At 37.7% G+C, this 13,464-nt stretch overlaps 1 protein-coding gene across 4 annotated transcripts in view; it reads right to left on the reverse strand.

Moving 5' to 3' along the window:
* Positions 1 to 13,464, reverse strand: part of larp1b (La ribonucleoprotein 1B) — a 55,366-nt gene that overhangs the window by 28,139 nt on the left and 13,763 nt on the right. For all 4 annotated transcript variants that reach the window (XM_017476452.3, XM_047157836.2, XM_047157834.2 and 1 more), the window contains exon 2: positions 928 to 989. In XM_017476452.3, the coding sequence (XP_017331941.1) occupies positions 928 to 989 (62 nt within the window). The remainder of the gene's footprint in view (positions 1 to 927; positions 990 to 13,464) is intronic.

The raw sequence follows: 13,464 nt of genomic DNA on the forward strand, positions 1-13,464 counted from the left end.
TTAAGTAGGATTGGGCACAAACAGAGTAATCACAATGGACAATAAAGATTGTTCATGACATTACAAAAACTGTGGGATGATGAAATATGAAAGATCAAAAATAAACAATTATTTTACTTGGATATAACTCCAGTACCTGACTTGGTGCAATGCATGACTACTACAATTTCACTGATGCCACCAGCACAGCATGATGATCTACTCCGTAAGAACGATCTTGCTTGAGCAAGGTGGCTGTAGTTTTCAGAGCCAGGTGCTACTAATGCTCTGCACATGCTAGGAGGGGACTTGATGACAAAAGAGCTTAGTCCTGATTGGTTGGATATTAAAGTTTGATTGGCAACATTGATGTTGCAGCCGGAACTATGGTTTGACTGTTGGCAATGGTTCTGGAGACAGGAACTATACTGGGGTTGGGAACTACAGTTCATCTGGTGACAGTAGCTTTGGAGGCAGAAAGTGCATTGGGGTGGGAACTACATTTTTGCAGCATGGCGGTATAAACTACACTTAAATTGGTGACAGACTTGAAGTGGATAAACTGTGTTTGTGGTGGGAACTAGAGTTTGATTGGTGACAGGGGTTTGGGGGCAGGAACTGCACTGGGGGTGGGAACTACAGTTTGACTGTTGACAGGGGTTTTAACTGCCTTGGGGGTGAGAACTAGAGTTTGATTACTGGTACTGGTTATGGGGGCGTAATCTGGCGCTTCACAGGGAATACACTGAAGGACTTGAGCCCCAAGCTGTGCTACTAGCTAACTATGGCTTCAAGACCATGTTGAATCATCTCGAAGCACATCAAAGCTGTCCTAAAGCTCCACTATTACTACAACACACCATCACTTCTCATCTAAACACATGTAGAGTGAAAGCACAGACCCAAATAATGTTCTTTACCAAGTTAGGCATACATGCAATAACCCACCTTGCTGGACTTTCTGGATCTGGGCTTGTTGGCACGTACCACTTTGGCAGAGTTCTGGGATTCTGTGGACAAAAAGCAAACAGGACAAGAGGTGACCATGTTTGTTTATGTTTATAAAAAAAAAAAAAAAAAAAAAAAAAAAAAAAAGGATAAATGGAGAGACCAATGTCAGTATGTACAAATACAACAAAATCAAGAGCATCAGATTTAAAATTGATAGCAGGTTTAGGAATGGAAAGATCTTGGGAAAAAAAATAAAAAATCAGGAAAAAAACAGGTGGCAAATATGTTAAGAAGCAAAACCAGGTGTTACTTTGAAGGAAAAATAAAAGTGAGTGGCTTATTGCATTGTTTAAACTCTGAGATAGTCAACTGGATTGATAAGCTATGAGCATAGACCTGGAAACAATCATGACCTTGTAAAATAATATTACATATAGGACTGGCCTGAATAATTTGAATACTCAAGTATTTATTCATTAGGTTGGTATTAGTTTCTCTATTTAGTAATCAAATGGCTGTAAGTGTATGGTTTCCCCACCCTATATGTTCACTATATGTTCAGAAAGCAAGCCATTTGTGATTCACCCAAACACAGGTAACCCCTGAAGACTATTCGGTGGATGAAATCATGTCTTACTTCAATTCATAGTCAATCTAATTACAAACATATACATACACATCTATATATAGCTATATATATCTATATCTATCTATCTTATATATATATATATATATATATATACACACACACACATACACACACACATTATATATATATATATATATATATATATATATATATATTTTATATATATATATATATATATATATATATATATATATATATATATATATATATATATATCTTATATATATATATATCTTATATATATATATATACACATACACACACACACACACACAAACATCTATATTATATATACACATACATTCACACACACACACACAAACACACACACACACACCTCTCTCTCATAATTAATATATGTGGTATAAAATATCACATGAAATGTATTACTGGTTTAAATAAAAGCCACTGACAAGCCAAACTTTTAATGTTGGGGACTCAAGTCAAACGCACAAGGTGAACAACCAACAAGAACTGTATAATTCTAAACAGTTAAATTCCCTATAAGAAAACAGCCTATTATATGTTTTTATTTGAACCACAGCTTACATACAATCAGTATCCACCTGTACACCTGCACTCTCATGCAATTATACCATCAGCCATTCATGAAGCAGGAGCATGATGCATAAAATCATGCAGATACAGGTCAAAAGCTTCAGTTATTGCTCACATCAAACATCAGAATGGGTGGGGCAATGTGATCCAAGTGATTTTGACCGCAGTATGGCTGTTGGTGCCAGTCACGCTGGCTTTGGTAATAATTCAGACAACTACTCTTTACATCTGTGGTGAGCAGAAAAACATCTCAGCATGCACCACACGTTGAACCTTGAGATAGATGGACTACAACAGCAGAAGTGGAGAAGACCACATTGGGTTCCACTCCTGTCAGCCAAGAACAGAAACCTGAAGCTACAGTGGGAACAGCCTCACCCAAACTGGACGGTTGAAGATTGACATGTTGCCAATGTGACATTTCTCCAATCATTTTCCGATTAAACGTGAATTTGAAAATGTACTTCGCGGTTGTTTTAAAAAAAAAAAAAAGAAAAAGAAAAAAAAAGAAAAAAGAGACACCCCAGTGATTTCAGTTAACACTGTGCCGTCACCTGTATACACTATTAAATGTCATATCTGCTTATTAAATATTTTGAACTGCAGCAATGGTTTTGAGAGCGAGTATTCGGATACTCATTCGGGAACACCAATGAGCATTCAAAGCTTGTGAAATGCTGTTAATTCAATTACACGAGTTTTTTCAGGCCTCGTTCATTATGGTAGGTTACGATAAATTAGAACAGTGGCATCACTTTGTTTCAGAGTCTTTAACAAGACTTGAGTAGTTTAATGTCAGGACAAAGGCATTTGTTCATGGCGGAACTCTCAGGTGTGCTGAAACAGGATCTGGCTCATGTCTGGTTTTAAATGTCATTTAAGGATGTGATTGTTACGCAAAAGACGACTTGTACGTATCTTAAGTGTGCAACTACAGAGTTGTTTATTTTTTTATGACATTTGGCATTTATGGCATTGCATCATTTATGGCATCATGGATTGAAGCGCTGATCGACACTGAGTGAACTCGGCTCTGAAAATTATGTTAGTGGTTGATCTAAAATCAAGGCTAGAATGTAATTATTCATGTTTTCACAGGCTTTTGCTGCTGTGTGATACAAATTCAGAAAGAAAAAAAAAAAAGACATCTTCCAATAAAATTTAAAATACTAATTCTGGATGCTGATTCCTCGATGTTCTGATTTTTGGGAAAGGCTTAAGCATTAATGCTGGCCAGGTTAGTTTATTATGTAGTACATTAGTACAGTGGCAGAGCTAGAAAGATTTTGCATGTGGTGGCAAAGGAATGGCAGGAATTTTTCCCCGGGTATAAGTATCATGGTACACTGAAATAATGTGGTCATCATTTTGTAAGACAAACTTCATTTTCAAGACCCTATCCATCTAGTAGGGCTGAATGATACGAACAAAAATAGCATACTGAGATTATATTGCTGCACTCCAAGCTGGGGGTATCCCTTGTAATATATTACAAACTGGTGTCACGCTTAAAGATCGGCATGCCAAAGGAACTCCATGATTTATCAAAACACCCACAACAAACTTTTGGCCTGAATGATCAGAGAACCAAATAAAATGTAGTTTGTCGGGGTGCTAATTTGTATATGGCAGCCTTGTGCAATATCGGTATTGACCAATCTTGCGATAATGATTAACAACCTAGTACAGATCCTTCTTTTTGTACATATGTATAGTGACAATAAAAGGCATTCAATTCAAAAATTCTTTTTAAAATCTCTGTATGTATACTATACATGCACTGAAGAACAAGAGAAACCCACTTGGCTGTATTCAAACTGGACATCAATTCAGGTTGACGGGAAAGTGTTCATACTCGGACACTACTGACTGTTTCATTATTTTTAGTTTATAGAACACTGGGCGATTGAGAACGCAATAACTAGCGCTGAAAATGTCCCAATACATAATTAGAGGTTATGTAAGGTTGCAATAAACTTCATAAAAATTTCAAATCTGACTGGTCAAAAATTGATTCAGTTTTCGATACCAGGAGCTAGGGCTGGGCGATAGATCAATAATATATCGATATCATGATAAATGATTACACAATACACTTTCCTATGATATCGTTGGTATAGTAAGGCATTTTTTTAAAACGTTTTTTTTAATAACTACAAATTAAAATGGTACTTATTTGATGTAATTTTTAAAAACATAATAATCTTTGTAGCCGTTAAAGAAAAGTATCGTCAAACTCAGTTTAATGGGGTTTTTTTTGTTCATTTTACTATCGTTTCGCAGACAGTTCGTCAGTGATCATATATAATTATACATCATGATACGCATTGTGTATCGTAGAAATGTCCTCAAGTATCGTGATATGATATTTCCGTCATAGCGCCCTGCCCTACCAGCAGTTCTGACAGTATGTCACTTCATAGATGCACATGTCCAATCCTGAACTTCAGTTACTTCCTGTGTTTAGCTTCACTGGTTCCACATGTGTTTCCTTCAGGAGCTTCTGGCTTCCACCCATATTCCAAAAAACATGCCGATGGGTGTTTTCGCTATGAAAAATTAACCCCTAAATGTGAACGTGTGAGGTGCCTTGAGATGCGCTGGTGACCCATCGGCATTGTATTTCAAAGTGTCCCACAGTCTGAACGTGTCTGAATCCTGTTCGGATTAGAGCATAAATCAGGCTTTGACATGCTGTAGCTCCACCCTGATAGCTCAAACTGACAGGTGGAAGGGCGTTGAGGGAAAATGCAATCATCCCAGAAAGCAATTTTGCCAGAGGATTAGTATAATTGAGAGAATACATCACAGCAAGGCACGGCGAGGCAGCACTGTGCTTCCCCTTTTTAGATCAGAATTTCATCATCTTTCTAATTTGGTAACTTTATTAATAAACATCTAAAAGCGCAGATGCTTTTAAGATACAGCATTGTTACACGATCACTGTATAAATCACATTAAAACCATCCACGCACACATTTTCCTCGGCATTTTCATTTAGACTTGGATGCTTTATGAACAGCTTTATTTCAAATGAAATGTCAGCGTGACAGCATAAGAGATGGCAAATGCAAATGACATTTCTTAATTAAAAATTTCATGTTACACCAACGAGTGAACGAGTGGAGTTTAAACTCAAAATATAGAAACACGCTATACGTAACGTACATTCGCTACATTTCCACACACTGCAGCCAATACGAACCTAAATCTGCTTTTACAACACATAAATGTTCTTCAGAAGACTTTGTCAGTGGGTCTGATTAAAAAAAGAAATAAAATAATAAGAATAATAATAAAAAATAAAAAAAATAATCATTGGGATATTTTTGCATTAGATGATTCCCTAAGCCTTTATTTCCACTAAACCGAGCCTGTGATATGATTTAGACTAGGTATGTAACCAGAGAATGAACACAGATACACAACTTTGTGTTTTTTTTTTTTTGTTTTTTTTTTTTACTTATTATTATAAAGAATTTAATTTCATGCAGATTAGCAGTCAGATATGAAGCTCACAGGACAACAAAAGACCACAAACGTTAACGTGAAATTAAACGATGCATTTACAGCATTCATTCCTCCTTAGTAACTGCCTGGTCAGTGTCCTGGTGTTTAAATTAGACTATTACATTGTTATAGTTTGGGAAACAGAACCAACTAAATGAAAATACTGCACACAGGTACCAAAAAAAAAAAAAAAAAAAAAAGCGATTACGCTGCGTATATTTCTATTTCCAAAGAAAAGAAAAGAAAAAAAAAAAGGCCACGCCTACTTATGATTTAAAGTCCCCCTGAAATCAAAATTGAAGTTTTGTGGCTTTCAGTATGAATATGACAGCCTTATGTTTATCTATAAGCTAGTGCGCTCCAAAACAACGACAATATTCACACGTAGAACATCTATGCATTCAAAATGTACAGTCTCTCTCTACCACCATTACGGAACAACAATTTAGAGGAAATCATTCTGTACTTCAACTTCATCACATTTTCTGTCCAATCCAATGCTGTGAGGTAAGATAAATACTATTGGCTATTTTTAAAAAAAAAAAAAGAGGAGCCACTCAATATGTCCGGTCCTGTCTTCCTGTTTCAGTGGAAATTAAATCAACACCATTCAAGGCACTTCACGGGGACTTTAAATTTGAATAAAGATATGGATATATGGAACACTAAATAGACACAGACGATGCGTTACACCCTTAATATAGACATCAGAACTGGCAAAGCAGCTGTTATCGCTTATATTCCAGGATTAGAACATGCAGCAAACATTTCTAACCATCTCACCAAATGTCACCTACAAATGTAAGACCAAAGTTCAACCTTTCACCTACAAATTGCCAGGCCGACAGATATGATGGGAAATTCCTAAGTCGGTTTAAACCAGTGGCTTGATTCAAACGAATCTAGTTGGCTGTTCACTTGTCCCAGATATACGGCATGTTTACCCAAAAAAAAAAAAATACAAAAACCAATAAAACCCCCCACACTTCCACGGTGAGTGCACTGACACTGAACTCCACGTATTGCCTCCACAATAACGCCATGTGGCATGGTCGATTATCAACACGTGGCCACTGGCAGATAAAAAAAAAAGGGGGGGGGGGTGCCTTTCATCCACCTGCAGCACAAGGTCGAACCTCCACGCCAGTCAAACATTAACCCCGGACAACGCAAAGCAGGGCTTTTAATGGTTTGCACAAAACGTGGCCTGAACACAGCCACCATTACAATAAAAGGGGCCCCAGTGGTATTTGCAGTGTTGTTTAAAGCATTAAGCCAAACACTGACAATCCCCCACTCTCTCTTGTTACTGTACAGATGACAACTAAATCAGATCCTTTTTGAAAGAAAAAAAAACAACAAAGAAAAAAAAAAAAAAAAACAACAACACAGCACCATGTCATTCTTAGAATGTCTACCATAACAGGAATGTTGAAGGATTTCACCACAGAGAATGTTTCTCTGCTAACAAGGCTGTTACCTTTCGAGAAAGACTGACGAACTTCTCGCTGTTGTTTCAACAGATTTGACAAAACGCTTTGTGGTTAGGAAGACCGAGCCAGGAAACACTTGCCTGAAGCAATCAAAGGCTCTGAAGCTCTTTTGGACATTTTACTTACCCATTAAGAAACACACACACACCCCAATCCAAAACCAGTTTTGTCTTTACATTAGACAAACAAGAACCTGTGTGTGTGTGTGTGTGTGTGTGTGTGTGTGTTAAACAGGCAAAGTAAAAGACACCCACCCTTGGGAGTGTCAAGAGGTCATTTATCACTTTGGTGAGGATGTGTCTGATGATAAGACCCTGTTCGCTAGCTAGCCATGTGGGGTGTAACATTGCTACATGAGATACAGGCGTACTGACAACGCGCATTCGCTGAAAGCTGCCAAAACGAGAATAACTACACCCAAGCAAAACAGGCAGATCACTCCACACTACACACGGGACAGAAGAAACGAACGGAGCACGTACTTTCTATTCAAATCAGTCAAACTGTCAATAAACTCTCTGACTAGCTTTAAGGCAGTGTGCACGCATTTTTAAATCCACCACTGTCAAGCTAATCATCTGAGAAAACAAAACAAAGAAACAAGGTAACACCCAGGATGAAAAAAAACAACAAAAGAAAGAAAAGGAGAAAAAAAACCCCCAAAAAAACCCCCAAATGACTACGATTTCAGTAACTATAGCTACAATATAGCGTAAAAATCTTTTTCAGAAGCAAGGCCAATCGTTTATACGGGAAACTATTCCCCTATTCCCCATACACTGAGAAAAATAACTCAAGGAACATAAATTAGGGGCAGAATTTCTACTTAATTTAAATATTTAAGTTCAACAACAAGTAAATAGGTAAAAATTCCATCTTTACGTTTAACTCATTAAATAGAAATGTATGCATTAACAAACTTGATTTATTAGGTTTTATTTATTTATTTATTGTAGTGACATGGACATTATATCAATATGTAAAAGCTACATATTTTACTTAAATGGAAAGTCCGCCCTTAATTGAAATCCATGAATTATTTTTTCAGTGTACAAGCAGCTTACAATCTGATCATGACGTTAACTACACACTTTTTAGAAAAGTTGTCTCAACGAATTCACCCAAAAGTGAGTGCAAGTTAACTGTACTAGCTACAAGCACTCACCAGAGACACCACAATATACCTACATCTATATACACACACACACACACACACACACACACAAAAGGTTGACCGACCGATAACCGATTTATTAACCATCAGTTTTTAGAATTGATACTGAATGAAAACAAAGTAAAATGTTGCTGAACTTTATTACACAAATAAACAGTACTGACCGTACCACAAAAATGTACTGTACTTTTTTTAATGAAATTAATATATAAATATTAATATATATTAATCATTAACGAATAATAAAGTAAATAAAATATACATCCAAACTGAACCAAAAAGTAACACTCCAAATAACAAATAAAAATAGAGACAACCAAAATGAATCAGAAAACACTTCAAATAACACAACAAATTTAGTCAGTGATGGTTTTTATTTCGCCTCTAGAGGCCACTCTCGTACTGTAGAATGACAGCGGACTCTTCTCAGTCGCTCCGCGACTGGGAAAAACTATCGATAACCAATAGCTTGAGGAATCATTTATTTCTGCCAGTTAATCTGCAAAACTGATCAATCCGTTGACCTCTAGAGCAGTTAACACGCTATATTTCCTCCTACCTAGTTATACGCAAATGAAATAATCCAGTGTGAAAATCAGTTGTTTGACCAACATTTAAAAAGTATTAGCAAAACAGAATTAGCAGCGCAAGCTGACTATGCTAGCTACAAACACACTCCGGTGACACCCACGATCTCTGCTACTTCCGTCCAAGCTTTATTTTCCTTCGTAACATCTTTATACACATTTAACGAGAGGTTATACACGACAGGATAAAAATGAAACCACAGTTCTAGGATTTATCCTCCGTTTTTTGTGTGTGGGAGGAATGAAAACAAAAGTCATACCATACAGGATTGGTCCGACAAACTGTTCAAGCCAAGCGCTCAATCGTGCCTAATCTGCGTAAAGAAAATCTCAACTCGCATGTCGTGCATGTCACTCTGGCACAAATCACAGCTGATCCTGTGCCGTTTGCTAGAGTGAACGCTGGGTTAGAAGAGTTTAATTATTTAATTATTTATATAAATACAATAAACAGACCGACTGAATTCATGTTATATCACATACATATACATACATACATACATACATACATACATACATAGGCGCTCGCCAATCGGCAGTCGATCGTTATGTGTGAACTATTCAACGACACATCGCAGAGGCATCGGCAACACCAGACAGATATTTGGCATGCTAAATATCTGGAGCTGTCGGCCGACTCCACATCCTGTGGTGTGAAAAGTGTCATCGCTGGTGGTGATCGCGGCGCCGAGCTACAGCCAATGAGAGAGTGAGGCATGGGGTGAGGTCACCGTGAGGAAGGGAAACTCGCGAAAACTTTTAACTCACCTCCAACTCTCTCTGTAGTACACACAATCCCTGTTGCCCACGTCTGCTAATCCATTCTTTCACCCACTTTCTTTGTCTTATCTTTTTTGGGGTTTCTTCAGCACAAATCATCACGCAAACGGCTCGCACCGCTTGTTTTTGTACATCTATCTTCAAATAAACAACTCTGTCACTTCTCGGGTGGTTTCCACGTCATATATCCGTGGCACTTCGCGAGTGGTTTTGTCACTTCTAGCGTGCGTTTCCGTGACAAAAACGTAGCTTGGACACCAGATAGAGTGGTCGTCAGATCGTGAACCCTGTCGCCGAGCAATCACGTAGTGTGAACAGCACAACGACTTCATGACTGCCGATTACAAGACGGCGAGTCGTGTAGTGTGAACAGCACAGCGATCTGCCGATGCTGAAAGTCGTGTAATGTAGTGTGAACTTAAATTAAGATAGTGAAGTGCTACTTACTTGTGGCTGAGACACAGGCAGCCACTGAAATGCAAACATTTCAGTTAAGAAAAGTCTGTAGTTTTCAGAACTACAGCAGATACACGCTGGTGCTTGAAAGTTTGTGAACCCTTTAGAGTTTTCTGTATTCCTGCATAAAATGTGACCTAAAACATCATCAGATTTTCACGCAAGTCCTAAAAATAGATAAAGAGAACCTGATGTAACTACTACGGCAAAAATATTACACTTGCTCATTTATTTATTTATTTATTTATTGAGGAAAGTGATCCAATATTACATATATCTGTGTGCGGTAAAAGTATGTGAACCCCTAGGATTCGCAGTTTAATTTGAAGGTGAAATTCCCTAGGGTCAGGCTGATACTCAAGGTTTCAGTATCGGTATTGGGAAAGAAAAAAAATTATATTGTGCCGTCTCTAGATGACATAATGCTAATATTTTGATAAATTAGGTCATTTTTCCGTTTCATTATACATATACGTAACATATGAATTCTGGAAACGGGTTAATATTGTGAAATTCTTTTTTTTTTTTTGTTCCAATTTCCTCTTTTTCACTGTTGAATAATTTATTTTCTAGGACATTAAATCTACACTACTGCTGCCAATATATCACGGTACATATCGTGTATGGTTCTCTCCAACAGAAACCCGAATTCATCAAGTCGTCACACACGTTTCGCACTCCATAAACAATCGCCCTTACTGCTGTATTAGCTCCACAGCTAGCGAAAACAGTTACACTTAACGTTATCCAATATTTTCTTCATCCCTGATTATCGACACCAACATCAGAGCTCTGCACTAGATACCGGTATCAATTTTGTTGTTTCATGATTGCAAAGAAGTTCAAACGAGGTTACTTTACAGACGCACTCCTCCATTTTTCATTCTTTTTCATCTTTAAGTTAAAAGATGTGTCCAAGCGCCTAACTTCTACACACATCCACGTAGAGCTGACTTTTTATCTTTTCACAAGCTCGCACTGTTTGACTAAGCGTTCAAGTCAATTATTTAGTAATGACCTTCCCTTGGACTTTTCCCACACTGCTTTAAAAGACTCATTTGACTTGAATGCTGTATATTCACAGCATTTGTATGACACCGTGTGACAGTAAATACTAAGGATTGTGATACTAGCATGTAAGGTTATCCCACTCAGGGCTGGACACTAACGAAAAATGTATTAGATAAGGCTAGTAGAAGCTCCAGTGTGCTGCCCAGTGACATGTAGCACATTGTGTTTGCAACCTTGACAAAAAAAAAAAAAAAAAAAAAAAAAAATCAGCAAAACTTTCACCAATGATCTGCCCTCGCATCACATGTAAAAATGTAATGCATTGCACTTGACTTTACTCGGCATTAAGGTCAGTAGATCGTAATGTTTATTTTCTTTTTCTGGGTGCTGAACCTACTTGTCCGGTAGGCAAGAACAAATGTGAATAGCCAGACACAAAATTTGCTTGACAAACATACCCAGGCTACTGATATGTCCTCCTCTAACACTATGATAAACACAGAGACGCAGTAGTAGCAGTGTTTTCGATTAGCAGAAAATTAACTACCCCACTGCCTGTTTGTCCATTTAATATACCTTCGCCAAAAATAATCACATTCTGGGTCCGACTGGAACGAGTAACGACGGCAAATATTTCGACTATGCGGTATTTTGATGGTTATTGACGACTCTCGTCACTGCACAGAGCCAGAGAAATGAATCATCGACTGGCATTTCAGTACCGCACAATAAGCCGTTTCTGGAAAGCTCACAAAATAATACGAAATTGAAGCTGTAGGTCTGGGGGAGTTCAGCTAGTTTGACCATAAGAACAGATTAAAAAGACCCTTAAGAGTAAATTGCAGCCAATTACAGCTCAGTACAAATCTGAGACAGAATAATATAGAAAATGTAAGGTTTTGCTTAGTTAGAAATAGGCACAAGGTTAGCAATATGACAACACTTTTTATGATTAAAAGTTTTGATGAGGAATAATAAACAGTCTGGTAGATGGACACTGATTTAATAAAAATTTGCAGCAAAATGTTTTGTTTTTCTTAAATCTTTCAGTGCGCAATATTTTACAGGGATGCTAAAAAACTTTGCATAAATCATTCCCTCGAGGATTTTGCGAGGTTACGATCGCTGAATCGATCGAGATTCGGAGGAGCTTGGCATTTTTCAAAATTACCGCAGAGTTCCCGCAGATTCGGGCCGAGACGCGTCGTGTGAAGTCACCACAAAGCGCGTTCAGCCAAAGCCCTCTTCGATTCAGGTGCGTCAAACATGAGCACAGCTAAAAGGTCTCATTTACCAACAAACATCACTGCTAAACAATTTTGTGCAATTGCAATTTCACCAATTCGAGTAGTTTTCTGCAAAAAAAAAAAAAAAAAAAGGCACAAAATACATAAATTATGTAGCGCGTCCACCGTACAAGCGCCTGTTTAAGTTGTTACTATAAAAACTTGAGTATAACATACATCTTCTGACCAATCAGTATCAAGAATCCAGCAGCGTTGTTTTTTGTTTTGCTTTTTAAAACAACAAAAATGTTAACATTATCTTATATGCATTAGGGCACATTGAAATTCGAAAAATTGTATTCGAAGGCTGTTAAAGCCAGAAGGCTGAGGGAACCTGACCTGATGGAATTGTGCTAAGCAACTACAAGCTTAAAAAGTGTATTTTTATTATTTCAAATATGTAAACATTCTAAAAATCTGAAGAGGAATTGAAGTGCGATTCATTCTGTTAGCTGTAGCATGCGGCGAGATATTAGATGGAAAGCTTTGCACTTGTTAACACCTGTTGCTTAAACTGGCCCATGTACTGATGCTCAGTTAGTGTGTGTGCGCGTGTGTATGTGTGGGGGGGACCAACAGCTGTGAGCTGACCGTCAGTTCTCAGAATGTCAAAAGCCTCGTAAATCTCCCATGACCCTGAAAAGGCGTCGATGGATTCAGCAAAGTAGGGAACACACGCGCGTGTTAATGAAATTTGCTCCTTAACACCCAAACACAAGCGTGTACCGTGTGTTCGTTACTCTGAATCAAGGTTATTGTCATGCCGCTGATTAGTCGGACACTAGATAAACATTCACTGAGAGCGAGCGATTGATAATGTGCTGCGCTGCTCCATGTGAGTGCAGAAATGTGCGAAATCCATCAACTTTTCCTCTGACAATGGAGAACTCTTTCCATGGAATGTTAAATAAATTTCACCTTAAAGATGAACAATGACACTTTGTTACATGACAACACGGTTTTTAAAAAGAAAAATCTGTCTATGCATTAAAAACGTGCTGTTATCTAACAAAGTATAATTATCAGAGGA

Source organism: Ictalurus punctatus, chromosome 9 (genome assembly GCF_001660625.3).
Source record: "Ictalurus punctatus breed USDA103 chromosome 9, Coco_2.0, whole genome shotgun sequence".
Classification (NCBI taxonomy): Eukaryota; Metazoa; Chordata; class Actinopteri; order Siluriformes; family Ictaluridae; genus Ictalurus; species Ictalurus punctatus.